We start from the raw sequence: 14871 nt of genomic DNA, 5'->3' as shown, positions 1-14871 counted from the left end.
GGCTCCGTCTCAAAAAAAAAAAAAAAAAAAAAAAATTTTTTTTTCCCCCAGAGATGGCAGTCTTGCTATGTTGCTCAGGCTAGTCTCAAACTCCTGGCCTCAAGGGATTCCCCTGCCTTGGCTTCCCAAAATGCTGGGCTGGCAAGCATATATGCAGCTCATGACAATATGATGGTCGAAAGGTATAGGTGAGGGAGGCATGAACTTGTTAGGGGAAGGGATTTTCTCTTCCTTTTCACTGTAGGAATAAATAAGTGAAAACCTGATGTTCAAAGAGGCTACTACCACATGTCAACAGTCAGAAAACTAATGCCAGCAATTAAAGGGATCATTTAGATACAAAAGACTGACAAGTTGCTTGTTGGTTTTTCTGTACCATCTATTACTCACAACATTGTCAACCCTGAGTACCCAAATCACAATGCACAATGTAAAAAGAGTAAAAAGGTAGAAAATATATATTAAGAATTTTAATTACGTTTGTTCATATCAAAGGGTTCAATGCCATGGGAACCGAATTCCAACTAGCTAATTCCAACTATCTATAAAGTTGACATTAATGTCACACGTTTCTCATAAATTGTGCCAACAAAGTTAAAGATGACTGTGAAAGAGTTTTTAAAACTAAGTCCTAGTATGAATGATAATTATATTTGTATTAGTTGTTCTCATAATTAGATCAGTGAAGTAATTTAAAATCCTAAGGCTGATCAAGTCATTATAGCCATACCTATTGAGAAAAATCCTGGCTGGGCCAGAGGCGCAAGCCTGTAATCTTAGCACTCTGGGAGGCCAAAGTGGGAGGATCCCTTGGACTCAGGAGTCCAAGAGCAGCCTGAGCAAGAGTGAAACCCTCATCTCTACTAAAAATACAAAGAAAAAATATTAGCTGGACATTGTGCTGGGCACCTGTAGTACCAGCTAATCAGGAGGCTGAGGCAGGAGGACTGCTTAAACCCAGGAGTTTAAGGTTGCTGTGAGGTAGGCTGATGCTACAGCACTCTAGCCTGGGGCAACACAATGACTCTGGCTCCAAAAATAAAATAAAGACCAAGGCCTTCATATTTCTTTAGGCTGTTAGTCTTTTGCCTGCTTTGCAACTGACTGAATACATTTCAAAGGCTGAATAGATTTCAAAGATTCTTTATAGCTTTATCCCTATAATTTACTGAAGATGGAAGTCCTTAAGATGAGAACAAGAATGACTGAAAAGAAGTGAAATAAAAATAAAAAAATGAAAATGAAAGTCCTGATAACAAGCAAGCACACTATACTGAGGAGATCAGGGTCTACTTTCAAGATGTAATTTCTGATGGGTCACTAAGCCTTCCAGGTCTGTCTGTTTAGTACAGGACATCAAAGTTATAAAACCAACTCGTTTCACTTTCAGACCCTTCAGTTTTATCACCAACATAATAAATCATCAGTTTTCATGTAAAAACTCCAGTAAAAGATACAATTCCTGTCTCAAAGGGCCCCGAAGGTTAAATAGGCTAGAAATCTAATTTTCTCTTGTAACCATAATAATAACTTACATCAAGCACTGACCCAGAGAGATCAGCTCGCTCAAGATTTGCACAGCAAAGATTTGCATGTGCGAGATTACAGCGGCTTAAATTGGCCATTTTGAAGTTAATGTATCGAAGGTCCAAACGAGAAAGATCAGCACCACTGAAGTTCAAACCCTGAAATAAAGAAGCACAAACTGTCATAATCATTGACCATCTATTTGATTAAATTTAATTACTATACCTAATAACCACCAAACATTATTAGAAGTGAATGGCACCTGGAATCTACTATAAACTATGATCAAATGGGCCCCGTGCCTGTAGCACAGTGGTTACAGCACCAGCCGCATGCACCAAACCAAAGGTGGCAGATTCTAACTCAGCTGGGGCCAGCTAAGCAACAAGGACAACTGCAACAGAAAAATAGCCAGGCGTTGTGGTGGGCGCCTGTGGTCCCAGATAGTTGGGAGGCTGAAGCAAGAGAATCACTTAAGCCCAAGAGCTTGAGGTTGCTGTGAGCTGTGACGCCACAGTACTCTATTGAGGGTGACATAGTAAGACTCTGTCTCAAAGAAAAAAAAAACTATTGTCAAAAGGAACTTATATAAATTAAGTATCTTTTTTATTAAATCATGGCTGTGTACGTTAATGCAATCATGGGGTACAATGTGCTAGTTTTACACACAATCTGAAATGCTTTCATCAAACTAAATTAAGTATCTTCATGGGCTCCTCATAAAAGAAACTCCATTGATAAATATATTGGAATATAGCCTGGCTATACTTCATTTGTGTATAGAAGTTTCTAAAGAGGAATTAATCCCTATTAGTTATATAACTGATGATGAGTGTTATTTTGGTTATATCTAATTATGTTTAAATTATTTTATTAATTCAATAATTCAAGGCAGTTATATTAAGAAAAAACGAGCATTCTGTGTATGTGTGTATTTTAAGAGTCAGCGTCTCTGTTGCCCAGGCTAAAGTGCAATGGCACGATCATAGTTAACTTTTAACTCAAATTTCTGGTCTGAAGCAATCCTCTGTCTCAGCCTCCCAAGTAGCTTAGGGCAACAGATGTATGTCACTGCACCCAGAGATTGGGGGGGGGGGTGTCTTTCTGTGTTGCCCAGGCTGGTCTTGAGTTTAAGTAATCCTCCTGTCTTGACATCCCAAAGTGCTGGGATTCCAGGTGTAAGCTACCACACTCAGCCTGTATTGTGGTTTTCAAAATCTGTAATGCTACAATAAACAATGTAAAAGTATCTGCCACTTACCAGGCCATACACAGCAACTATACAACTACTGACTTTAAAAAGTATTGCAATTCCCACCCGCCCCCGGGGGTATACCAGACAGAGAAGGAGGGAGAGGGTGTGGGCAAGGAAAAAAAAAGACAAAAAGAAGGAAATTAGTGACTAATTCTTACATAAATTGTATTTAATTGGACCAAAGTACGTTACTTAAACATTAATTTTTAATTCAACATGTTAAATGTTGTTTATCATATTGCATCCTCATTTATAAGTGAAATAGGTTTGTAATTTCCCCTTTATAATAATATATTTTCTCCAATTTTAATATCAGGTGTATCCAGATTAAGTAGAATTATTTTGAAGTATTTCTTTTTCTATTGTCTATAAGATTTGGCATGATCTGTTTTTTGAAATTATCTGTTACTTTCATTTATAAATATTAGTTGTCTATTTTTTTGAGACTTTGGAAAAAACAAAATAAGAAGTTAACTGATCAAAGTATTCTATAATAGACATACTTCTATCTGACAATGTGAATGTTACTTTCTTTGCATTATTACTATTATTATTGCTTAATATTTTGTTGCAGCAATCGTCTGATTTCTTTTCTGAATGTATTTATCTTCATTTGTTCTTTATGAGGTTTTTGTTCTCAGTCCTTATGTTAAATATTTTATTGTCATTAAATTTAGCCTTTTTAATTCTGTGAAGGCAAAAGTGGAAACCTAATATACACAAGTATAAGTAAGAAAAATTAATAAAAAAAATTGCAATTTCCATGCAATACTCACAAACTGCTACATTAGGCATAATTGTACAATAAAAAGGGCTGCTGCATCTCTTTTCAGCTAACCATTTCAGAATTAAATCAATGCTGTAACCCATAATTAAATTATCTCACATGAAAAAGGAAAGTAAAGCAAAAACCAAAAGCAAAATCCCCAGAAGGATGTAAAACTTTATTCACAAATTTGCCGATACAAATAACTCGTGTAGAAGTCTGCTTTAATTACCTGGCAACGCAATTCTGACTTGGTTGGAGTTGCTAGCAGAAACCGGACAAATTCCTTTCGGGATATCGGTGAATGATCCTCTGGTGGTTGAGAGTTCTTGAAAAAGATATGAAGATATTAGGGGGTATTTAGGGAGGTATCTTCACATATGTAACATTGGCTAATGTAAAAAGAAACTTACCTTTATTGCTACTTCTAGGTGTTCAATCAATGAGTCAATGCCAAAAAATCTGGCTTCTTCTAACACACCTGTTAGAATAAAAATGATACGACTTTTACAGAAAACTATTCATTTTGATATTTAATGTTTTATGTTAAATTCTCACAATGGAATTGAACTTTAACAAATAGTCAGTGAGATAATACAGAAGAAAAGTAATATTTTGAACATATAGAATATTTGAAAATATTTGTAAAAACCAAGGTTTTTCTAAATTGTTTATATTCTAAAAAGGAAAAAATAGAAAACTAATAATTAGAATGAAAGCTTTCTCAAATATTTAAGGTGACAGATATCTTAATTATGATAATTATTGTTAAGTTATATTTATCACCAAAATATGTACATCTATTATGTATCAATAAAAAAATTAAAAATAGAATGAAAGCCTTCCATATTTCAAAGTTATTTCTGATAATCATTGTAAATAGGCCACAGACAAGAAATCTTAATACCACATATTCCTAAATCAACTTAGTAACTTCACTGTGAATTCAATAAAATATTAGTTCCTTAAATCTTAACATTTAATTGTCTTTTTTTCTACATATACATGTGTTTATTAGGTTTCCACATTTTGCCTTCACAAAATTAAAAAGGCTTCAAATTGAATAATAATAATGTTTCAGATAAGGACTAGAAACAAAAACCTTGTAAAGAATGAAGATAAATATATTCAGAGAAGAAATCAGACGATTGCTGCTTCAGAATATTAAGCAATAATAATAATAATGCAAAGAAAGTAACATTACGTAACTTTAAGTTTTATATACTGAATCAGAAAATGATAGAAATGAATAAAACTTTAAGTTGACTTCACAATAAAAGTCAAAAAAGTACAAATCAGAAATCTTTCTCCTAGGAAAATTAAAAGTTTCTTACTGATAAAAGGGATTTCATCTAGTTTTACCCTTAGGTGACTTGGTATGCTTTCTCACATCAGAGTGTGTGGGAATAAATTTGGGATCCATCATCTTTCAAATGGATCCGTTGGCTGCGTACTTGATAAAAAACTACTAAGGATTGAGGAATTACACAGAAAGTAAGAGACACAGTCCCTCCTTTCAGACAGTTTTAAGGGTAGCTAAATACAGATATGGAAAACACAGACAACTACATGGGATATGTATGTGATATGATCTTTTCTGTGAAAACCAAATTCCACCTTCAATAATCCAATTGCAAAACAAAGGTCCCTGAAGGACAGTATGTTACTAAGACAGCCACTCTGGCCGGCCGTTCCAGTCAACACCAGAGGGGCCTGATCTGTAGATTCCTCCTGCAAGGGCAGCATGCTACAAAATCTGTCCTGGTAGAAACCCATCGTAACAGAAAGTAGGGAGGAGAAGGAAGAGGTGGGAAGAAAGAAGGAGGAAGAAAGGAGGGAAGGAGGGGGGTAGGGAGATAAAGGAAGACAAAATAAATAAAAAGGAGGATCTAGTGGGCCTCACTCTCAATTTGCTAAGATTTTCTGGGTAATTCAGAACCTCTCAGGGGATGTGGTAAAGATGCTTTTCTAATTCTAGGTTTACAATTAAACCTTGGAAACTTTCCCAAAGCCTTAGAAATATAAAATAACATACGTGGAAGACTGTAGAGGAAATTAGTGCATTTTCTGCTAGCACCAGTAAGACGGGGACGTGAATCGCAGCTCTGCCACTCACTACCTTTTGGTCTTACAGAAATTACCATGGCACAGTGGCTCTCAACCTTCCTAATGCCGCGGCCCTTCAATATGGACCCACAGGTTGAGAACCGCTGCCATAGAGTATAAAGCACATAATGACTTGGGACAACCTGTAGGCAATGTGAAGAGTCTGGATGGAAGCCGTGCTCACTAAAAACAAGGCTTTATAAAATGAATCCAGGAGAGAGCTCTACTTTTTGGACAACTGAATAAATAAATGTCCGAGAAATACAACAAATTAAAAAACAAGCTAATCTTGGTAATCAAGATTACCCAGGGTAACAGAAGTCAGAGATAGCATGGATATCTATATTCCTCTGTTATTTCTAGGCAGGAATCAATGATCAACGCGACAAGGAAAAATTACAATGAGAGGAACAGAAGAACCCAGAGAACATAGAAAACTGAGGTTTAAAATGTGCTCAGAAGGGCGGCGCCTGTGTCTCAAGGAGTAGGGTGCCGGCCCCATATACCAGAGGTGGCAGGTTCAAACCTGGCCCTGGCCAAAAATTGCAAAAAAAAAAAAAAAAAAGTGCTCAGAAGAGGGTGGTCATTAAAGTGAAAAGCCACCAAATGACACAGGGCTGAAAAGAAAAGGCTGTGCACAAATGGATTATTGGTTGTTGTTACAATAGTAACTTCTGCAGAATGACTAAAATAATAAAACAAGTTGTAAAGGATTTAAAGCAATAGTAGACAGTAAAAAACAGCAGTAAGAATTTACTTGCAAATAGTTTGTGATAACAGGGTCAACTGTGATTTTTTTGCAATAGTTATATTTTAATAGGAATAAAAATATAGTCACATTGAAGTTATTAGGTGTTTTGTATTTTACTACAGAGACTGTAAGCTAGCAGTCCTTGGACGGATTCTGATCTGTGTGGCATATAATGTTTTTAAAATCAGAAAATGTCACGAGATTTTAGATGTCCAGCTCTGCTGTATAAAGCAGGGCTCTGGCCCCCTGAGTCCACACCCCAACACAGCAATGATGTGCTGAAGCTAAGACCCAGGGGCCTTCTGGATCCCTCAGTGGAGCCTTCGGACTGAGTCCAAATTTTACAGAACAAATCCTTTAAATGAAGGGATTGGTTTTGTGAAGTTTGGAGTCAGTGAAGAGGCCCCACTTGGGGATCTGGAGGGTGACGTGTCCTTGAGGCTGCAAGGTCCCTACTGCTTGATTCCAGCTCTTACCCAAAGGGTGATTCTCCTTTGTGAGGACTCTAATTCTCAACACAATAGGAATGTCCATAACCTGGAGCCAAGTTATAGTCAACAGTTCAATTAAAAAAAGAAAAGAAACAAAAAAATCCTTTAAAGTCTTTTGTGATAGGAGCAAAATCAATGTAGACTCTGAAATTGAAATTGAGAGGTTAAATATACACATATACCTATTTGGACAAAAACTGTTTACCTGAAAGGCCACCTGCCTGTGCTTCATTTATTTCTACACCTGTCTACATTCATATACATGTGAAAACATTTAGTTCAAAAAATAGAAAAGATAAGCTTTCACTTACAAAACAAAAAGCCCAAACTGATATTAAAAAACTGATAAAAACACAAGGAATTGTATAATTCTACTGAAAACTCACCCAGCAAATTAATGCCATCATTTACAATGAGCTGTCCGTGACGCAGGTAGTTCAGAATGGGTTCAAAGTACTCAGGACTTCGGTCGATTAAGAAAGCTCCTCTATGATCTTGCTTATTTCCCCAGACACCTGTGTTACCATTACAATGAAGAAAGCCCCACATAAATAAAAAATAAAGTTAGAAATTTATGAGAAAAAAGTGTGTAGCAGACCAGTAAAGTCTTTTTTTTTTTTTTTTTTGAGACAGAGTATCACTTTGTTGCCCTCAGTAGAGTGCTGCGGCGTCATAGCTCACAGCAACCTCAAACTCTTGGGCTTAAGCAATTCTCTTGCCTCAGCCTCCCAACTAGCTAGGACTACAGGCGTCCGCTACAATGCCCAGCTGTTTTTTGTTGCAGTTTTCATCGCTGTTTGGCAGGACCAAGCCAGGTTCCAACCCGCCTACCTTGGTGAACATGGCCAGCGCCCTACCCACGAGCTACGGGCACCACCCAGACCAGTAAGTTTTTACCTTATAAATACTACTGACATCATTAAAACCTACAGAAGGTCAGAAGCTATAAAGTCAACAGATACAAACTGATCACATAAAATGCAGAAAACACTCACCTTTGTCCTTAAACATGTGGGCCAGCATACTGTCAGGTTCTTTATTCACTAAAGTGCTCCTAAGAATTCAGGGAAAAAAATTGATTTCTCCATTTGTCTTTATAAACAAACATATTTAAGTCAAGAGTATACTCGATCCCAGCTGCTCTCTCAAAAAGACGCATGCTATAACCTGGTAGGAGTGGTACTGGGAGACAAAAACGTGCGGTGAGTTGCCATTTATCACATCCCTGCTAAGCTGGACTTCCTTTGACTTAAACATTGCTTTAGTTGCCTTTACTTTAAATGTTAATCTATCCTGCTAGCAAACTATTACATAACAATATCCTTCATCTTCTACACTTATATTTTACGACCCCTTTAATATAAGCAGTTATAGTCTCTATGTATTTCAGTAGTGTTAATTTTTTCAGTAGTGTTAATTCTTACTTGTATTGCATGTATATTACTCATTATCTAAAAAGCACGTTCTAATGCACAATTCATGCTTTTTATGCTTTCTCTGGAATGACTTATAACCAAGTTTTACTTTTTTCTTCAAAAACAGTTTTTAAAATGGTTTCATAGCATAGTATATTTAAGCAGCACTTGAATATCTTTTAAGGGACTCAGTAAATGGAAGGAAAGAAAACAATGGTCTAGCGTTCCTTTGCATTCTCTCTAAGGCACATCACACAGGCACACACCTACCGTGTCGTTGTAAAGTACCGCCCTCCGACGTTTAATGTCAGCCAGTCTGTGTGCAATCCTGATAATCCTTCAGGTGGTTTAGAATCTGTCTGAGGATCTAAAGATGACATACAGAAAATAATAAAATATTAAGATCAGGGATTCTGAGGAAATGGCAATGGCATAATTCTTTAAATACACACGTAAAAGCACACCAGAGATACTAGAACAGCAAATGCCAAATCCACTGACTGCGGCAAAACCAAAACTAGGTGACAAGGCAGTCTCACCAAACCAACAGCTGTAAGAGCAGCATGCTTTTAGCGTCTGTGAATGAACGTGATGAATGCCAAAGCAACCACAAATACAGGCTGCCGAAAGTCTATCTGAGAATAGCTCACTACATGTGAGAGGGGTGTCTCCACACCCAAAATGGGTGATGCAAGGTGTTTGCCGTAAGATCTGAAGGGGCTACAAATAAACTCTCAAAACCCACCTGCCAAAACTCTCCTCTAAAAACAAAGCCCCGTACTGATAAGATGCTAGAGAAAGAATCCAATTTGAACAGAAGAGAGACAACAGAGACAAAAAGTAGGAGTCCAGATAAAAGTTAAGAAGCTCTAACAGATCAGAACCTATCAATATAGAAAGTGAGTCCATATTCTTTAACACTTCACAGTATAAGCTGGAAGTATCTGAACACATATTTTATCTACTCAACTCCCTCCATAATCTATTACATTATAACTTTTATCTCTTGCTAACTCTATGTTTTCAACTTGGTCCACCAAAAGGCCTAGTCACAATGATGAACACAACAGCATACAGCCACCCTACCACCTGTATTTATCTTGAAATGACATTTTCCACTAAAAGAAATCAAAGTTTCTTGGGAAAAATATAGATCCAGGCCTGGGACAGGGAGGTTAAGATGAATATGTTGTTATTCCTGATAATAATAAAGCTGTAAAAGACTAATGAGGTGCTATTAAAAGGATCTGAAGAGGGTTCTACTGGCCAAAAGTAAGACAATATGGGCATCAATAAATGCAGGAGATGAAAACATACCAAATTTTTTTTCTTTAGAGACAAGAGTCTTGCTCTGTCTCCTAGGCTAGAGTGCCATGGCTTCAGCATAGCTCACAGCAACCTCAAACTTCTGAGCTCAAGCGATCTGCCTAAGCCTCCCAAGTAGCTGGAGTACTGATACATACTACAGGTACATATCACCATGCTTGGCTCATTTTCCTATTTTTAGCAGCGACAGGGATCTTGCTGTTGCTCAGGCTGGTCTCAAACTCCTGAGGTCAAGGGATCCTCCTGCCTTGGCTTCCCAGAGTGCTAGGATTCCAGGCTGTGAGCCACTGCGCCTACCCCAAATATTTTTAAATACAAAAGTTCATAATGATAGAACAAAAGCAAGACAGAACCTTAATTGATTACTTTTCATTCTGTTTGTTTGTATGCAGTGAACCAATTAAGTGACCAGGGCCTGCCAACAACTGTTAGGCCAATGGATAAAAGATGAGGGAAGGTTTTTGTTCACAGTTTAATGGTAGAGACAGGGGAGAGAATGCACTGCTAAGGTGCCAACTGGCTGAGCAACAATCCTGAAAACTACTTCCATTCATCAAGTACAATTAATGTGATGCTTTAAATAATAAGCAAACAAATGTGAGCTGGGTGTGACTCAGGGTGTGACTGTATAGAACCCAATAAATCAAATGCTTTTAAAACAATATTTACCTTACTTAAGCTTTAGGCTTTTTGGCTCAGCACCTGTGGCTCAAGTGGCTAGGGCGCCAGCCACATACACCTAAGGTGGTGGGTTCGAATCCAGCCCAGGCCCGCCAAACAACAATGATGGGTGCAACCAAAAAAAAAAAAAAAGAAGCTTTAGGCTTTTCTTCTTTTTTGAGATACATACTGTATAAGCTTTCTTCCAAATCAAAGAGGGGTGTGTGTGTGTGTGTGTGTGTGTGTGTGAGCTGTGTGTATAGCCGATGCCAAATCATTTTTTGACAGATTTGATCACTGTGAAGGACTGTTAAACACTACTTCTGCAAGCAATATTTGCTTACAAATATGTATTATAATACTTAAGAAAAATTTTGACAGTTACTATCAGAAAAAATTTCAAAACAAAACAGTTGTAGTTTTTAAGATCAAAACTACCCTATCATGTTATACTTAATTAGTATGTACACTTACAGAGCATTATAAAGGTATATAAAAGATAAAGTATCCATACCAAAGCATGATCATGTAATTCAAATAAAAAATTTAATACACACACCTGATGCAGACTCAAAAAAAATTTTTAATTTATTTTTACTTATTTATTTATTTATTTTAGAGACAGAGTCTCATTTTGTCACTCTCGGTAGAGTACTGTAGCATTACAGCTCACATCAACCTCCAGCTCATGGGCATAGGCGAGTCTCTTGCCTCAGCCTCCTGAGTAACTGGGACTACAGGTACCCACCACAACGCCCGGCTATTTTTTGGTTGCAGTTTGGCTGGGGCTGGGTTCAAACCCGCCACCCTTGGTATATGGGGCCAGTGCCCTAGTCACTAAGCCAAGCACTGCCCCAGACTCAAAAATTTTTGAGTGTGAAGATCTGAATACAACCAAAAGACCTTTTTTAATTTTAAGCTTATTAACCTCATTTAAAATATTTGCTATTCATCTTTTTTATTTTGGCAGACAAAATGGGTTTTTTTTTTTTTTTTTTGAGACAGAGCCTCAAGCTGTCCCCCTGGGTAGAGTGCCGTGGCATTACAGCTCATAGCAACCTCCAACTCCTGGGCTCAAGCGAGTCTCCTGCCTCCGCCTCCCAAGTAGCTGGGACCACAGGCGCCCGCCACAACGCCCGGCTATTTTTTGGTTGCAGCCGTCATTGTTGTTTGGCAGGTCCGGGCTGGGGATTCGAACCCGCCACCTTAGGTGTATGTGGCTGGCGCCTTAGCCGGTTGAGCTATAGGCGCCGAGCCTGACAAAATGGGTTGTTAAGGAAGTAACTTACCTATAAATGGCTCTCCTTCACACACAAACAAAACATCATCATCCCTGGGAAAATAAAAATTTAAAAAGCCACCATCAAAACCGAGAAGTCACATTAATCATCTATGGATGATCGGAACGATTCCTTAGAATCAGGTAAGATAAGTTTTGCTATAGATCTTCATTTTTTATTTGAAAACCATCTACAATTATGGTTTGTCTATCAATCCACACAGCAAAGAAGTGACGTTTCCAGTGCTGTAGAACCCTTCCAACTTAACTACCTCTGGATTTAAATTCAAAGGTAAGATGTACTCATCATGAAAGGACTTTTTAAATAAGAAAAAACTGCACTATGCAAATTATATGAATTCAGCTTATCACTGGAAGCTCAAAGGGTATGATTAATAGCAATAGCCAACTCTTCTTTTTTAATTTTTTACCCCTAAATAAATTATTGAGATTCTCTCTTATATCATTAGCTGCGGCATCCTTTGGGAGTAAAATAAAGCTTCATATTAAATCTAGGGAAAATGTAACTAGAAGTAACTCTGCTATAAAGCTGTACCCACAACACACCCACCATGCACCCCAAAGTGCAGTATTACCCATAACCCCCAGTTCTGGATCATCAGCATATATCCTCTTCCTCCTCTGCCCCAACCCATCACATCATTAATATAAATAAATGATCGGAACTGTACTGTGAACCAAAGCCTCATACGCAGGTGTTTTATAGCTCATAATGCTTCCCTTATCACCAGAGGACGTGAGAGGAACACACTGGGCTTTTCTAAGCAGAGCCTGTTGCTAGTGAAGGAGAGAGCAGGGCTGATGTGTATCATCCAACAGTGACTCAGTCATCCTCAGCATCTGAACAAAGCTGGGAGATACTAACAAACTAAGAAATTACCTGAACTTACTCGGATTTAAAATGTACTTGTTCACCATGCCAGTTAGCTTTTTTTAGATTAGTATAAAAGTTTATTTTCTTTTCATACAAAAAATCACCTACTAAGCTGTAGGACCTGGGCAAGTCATTTCACTTGGCAGAAGTTTAGCTTCCCTCACCTATAAAATGGAGGGACCAGAACAGATTAATTTCAAAGGCAGTATTTTACATTGCAACGTCATTCTGATCTGGATTTAAACAGCGACTAAAACGTTGTATATCACTATAATTTAGAACATCATTATCATCACATCATCAATTTAAAAAAAATGCTTTGTCAACTAAATAACTTGGGCTAAACAATTATAACTGGAATAGTCGGTACTTAATTTGTGTTCCCTTCACCATCTTATTAAGTCTCTTCCTTCTCCAAAATTCCACCCTGTGAAGATGGAATGATGGAACTCCACACTTGTGTCAATCTCCCTAGGATATCTAAAAATAAAGCCCCAACTAATCCCACTGTTGGTGTGGAGCGCTGGTGGCATCTCTCCTATGATAGAGCTCTATCCTACTGAGCTTTCACAAAAGCTGGTGTTTTATAATGTCTCTAAAATTCAGAGCATTTTTAAGAAATGAATTTAGTAATAAGCAGTTGCATATAAAAAAAAGAGAGCTCAATTAGATTTTTAAAGTTAGGTTAACATAAAAAATTGCATGTCTTATTAGGTCTCTCTAGTACCACAAATTCCTCATAGCCACGTATGAACTATGCAGAAGGACTATCCATATACTAGAATTACTAAGTGCTTTTTATCTGATCAAGATGACCAAAGTCCAAATGACTTTCATTCCAAAGGGCAAATTCTAGCAAACCACTTGCCAAAATCCTGTATACCTAACAATGGTTAAACTATTGCCTAAGGGGACCAGCACAGCACCAAGAAGGAGGAACGCAGGGTTGAGAGCTTATCAGAAGGTGAAGGTTACCTGATCAAAGCAATATCATCAATCAGTCCTCCTTTCCCGTTATACACACTGGTGGCTTTTATGCCGAGTTTGCTGCTGGCCACAGAAAGCAAATCAGATAAAGTTCCATATACAGCAACCACCTGTAAACACACCAGATTAATTTGAACTTAACGAATTTCATCACCCACAAATTATAAACCATCACACTGCAAAAAATCAGACTATCACATAAAAGGAAATTTCCAGAGGTTCCTAACAGTGTCCCTTTTTCTTCTATGAGTCATGTATTTACTTAGTGGCTAATAATGCAGAAGGAAAATTTAGAGAAAAAGAAATCCCTCAACCAAAACCGGTCTGCGATCTTAAGGTATGTTAAGCAGCATTCCAGTTCTGAAGGCAGAGCTGCACTTGAATCTAGATTCTGACATTGTCTAGCTGTTGACTTGAGATAAATAACTTAACCTCTTTATGCTTCTGTTGCTTTAAGTAGACATGAAGAAAACAGCACCTACCTCAAAGGTTATCATGAGGATGAAATGAGTTAATGTAATGGTAAGAGCTTTGTTAAGTGGCTGAGACCTATGAAGAACTCATTATGTTATTCTTATATTTACTCCACGGTTCATCTTTCAAATAGGAACGACAGTGCTGTTTATTATAGCTTTACCAAACACTACACAAAAGATAACTTTTCACCTCATTTAATTCTTCAGTAACTGCTTCAACTCATTATTTTATAAAAGCCAGATTTTAGGATCTAACAAAGAGCTGGGGGATAGTGAATTACTCTGTCCTGCCCTGAACCAGTCGTAGTCTGATGTGTGGGCAAGGTAAACGCAACCGCTTGGGCAGGGGGCTGAGTATCTACGTGACAGTGAATTTTGTGTTCTGGTCCTAAGTGCAACTATGACTCCCAGGGACTGAGTTGTACAGTTGCACCATTATCAGTTAGGACCTCTGAGAGTCACGAGTCAAAAGTAGGCGTGGAGCTAACCATGAAGCAGGGCAGTAAATGGACTTTGGCAGAATATTGTACAAAGCTGCCATGGGAAATAAGCACTGGAGCCGATTTCTTCTTACATCGGAAGGGTGAAGGCCAGAAGAATGCTGACTACTGGGGCAGTTGACAGAGAGGCTGAAGGCAAGAACTAGGTGGATCATAAACAATAATGTATAACCCAGGGTCCCTAAATAGACGATTTGGTACAAAACGATGCCATCTACATACAAAGAAACATCATTAGCTTTAAGAAGCAATGGGAAATCTGAAGACCTTAGTGAAGTCAGCCAGACACAGAAAAGAACAAACACTCTATGATTCCACTTACAGTAAGGCACCCAGAACAGGCAAATTCTTAGAGACAGAAAGTAGAATAAAATGGCAAATTTTGGTATATTTTACCACGATTAAAAAAAGAATGCAAAGCACTTGGCGCGGTGTCT

At 37.8% G+C, this 14871-nt stretch overlaps 1 protein-coding gene across 1 annotated transcript in view; it reads right to left on the bottom strand.

Annotated features, from left to right (window-relative positions):
- The window catches only part of KCTD9 (potassium channel tetramerization domain containing 9), a 28472-nt gene that overhangs the window by 6895 nt on the left and 6706 nt on the right, over nt 1-14871 (bottom strand). Inside the window, exons 2-9 of the mRNA XM_003793957.3 lie at nt 13447-13568; nt 11587-11630; nt 8582-8678; nt 7892-7950; nt 7283-7411; nt 3962-4029; nt 3781-3876; nt 1536-1685 (exon numbers count right to left, since the gene is read on the bottom strand). Of these exons, the coding sequence (XP_003794005.1) occupies nt 1536-1685; nt 3781-3876; nt 3962-4029; nt 7283-7411; nt 7892-7950; nt 8582-8678; nt 11587-11630; nt 13447-13568 (765 nt within the window). The remainder of the gene's footprint in view (nt 1-1535; nt 1686-3780; nt 3877-3961; nt 4030-7282; nt 7412-7891; nt 7951-8581; nt 8679-11586; nt 11631-13446; nt 13569-14871) is intronic.

The sequence above is a fragment of the Otolemur garnettii genome, unplaced genomic scaffold (genome assembly GCF_000181295.1).
Source record: "Otolemur garnettii isolate 467f Iridium unplaced genomic scaffold, OtoGar3 scaffold00074, whole genome shotgun sequence".
Lineage (NCBI taxonomy): Eukaryota > Metazoa > Chordata > Mammalia > Primates > Galagidae > Otolemur > Otolemur garnettii.
Note: the sequence above shows the minus strand (reverse complement) of the source record. Positions and strands in the feature narration are given on the sequence as shown.